Below are 702 nucleotides of genomic sequence, written 5' to 3'. Positions count from 1 at the left end.
GCTTTATGCACCAAGTAAAAAAATAATTCAAATATAATGTAGTTCCAGGAAAATATTTCTCTTCTCAGGTAAAAAGAACCTACCAAAAGCTTCATGGCGGAGGCACTGTGTTCTTCAATTGCTCAGGGATGGCTTTTATACGCCACATTCCCTCACATGCCAACATTCTACTGCTCTCCCCTTCAGTCAGACGTTACTCTTTGCTGCGCCACCTCTCCTTTTCCCCCACAAACTGGTCTCGCCTCGGACCAGAAATGAGAGAAAGGACATCCTCATGTCAAGCTTCCGGCTTCTGCTTGTCGGTCCTGAATGCCCTTCGCTCGTGGAATGGCAGCAAGGCACTGACGCAAAGATGACTACGCCTTTTTTTCCGAATTATTGCTTCTAGAAGGTAAAGGTGCAGTCGCGGCTAATGTCGGCAATTGCGAAAGCCGACTCTTACACCTCGCTCTTTCCGTGCTTGAGACATCGCGAGAGAAATCTTAAATCTGGCGACAGAAATATTAAATCCTCATCAGATGGCGTGCTGCGGGGATAGGCGAGACACCGGCCCCAGCGTGTGGGAATCTCAGCTAAATTATATGCCATTTCGATTTCCAATGGCGGTGGAACACGTTTCCAACTTGTTGCGATGCGAGAGAACGCGGCTAAAGTAATCTAATGTTACATCAGAAAGTGCGCTCTCTGTCGTACTTTAACGCA

At 47.3% G+C, this 702-nt stretch overlaps 1 protein-coding gene across 1 annotated transcript in view; it reads right to left on the bottom strand.

Annotated features, from left to right (window-relative positions):
* The window catches only part of LOC119587520 (ATP-dependent RNA helicase A-like), a 1,372-nt gene extending 1,277 nt beyond the window's left edge, over positions 1-95 (bottom strand). The window contains exon 1 of the mRNA XM_037936247.1: positions 84-95. Coding sequence (XP_037792175.1) covers positions 84-95 — 12 coding nt within the window. The remainder of the gene's footprint in view (positions 1-83) is intronic.
* Positions 96-702: the final 607 nt, after the last annotated feature.

Source organism: Penaeus monodon, chromosome 22 (genome assembly GCF_015228065.2).
Source record: "Penaeus monodon isolate SGIC_2016 chromosome 22, NSTDA_Pmon_1, whole genome shotgun sequence".
NCBI lineage: Eukaryota > Metazoa > Arthropoda > Malacostraca > Decapoda > Penaeidae > Penaeus > Penaeus monodon.
The sequence above is the reverse complement of the archived record's forward strand: the minus strand, read 5'-3'. Positions and strand labels throughout refer to the sequence as shown.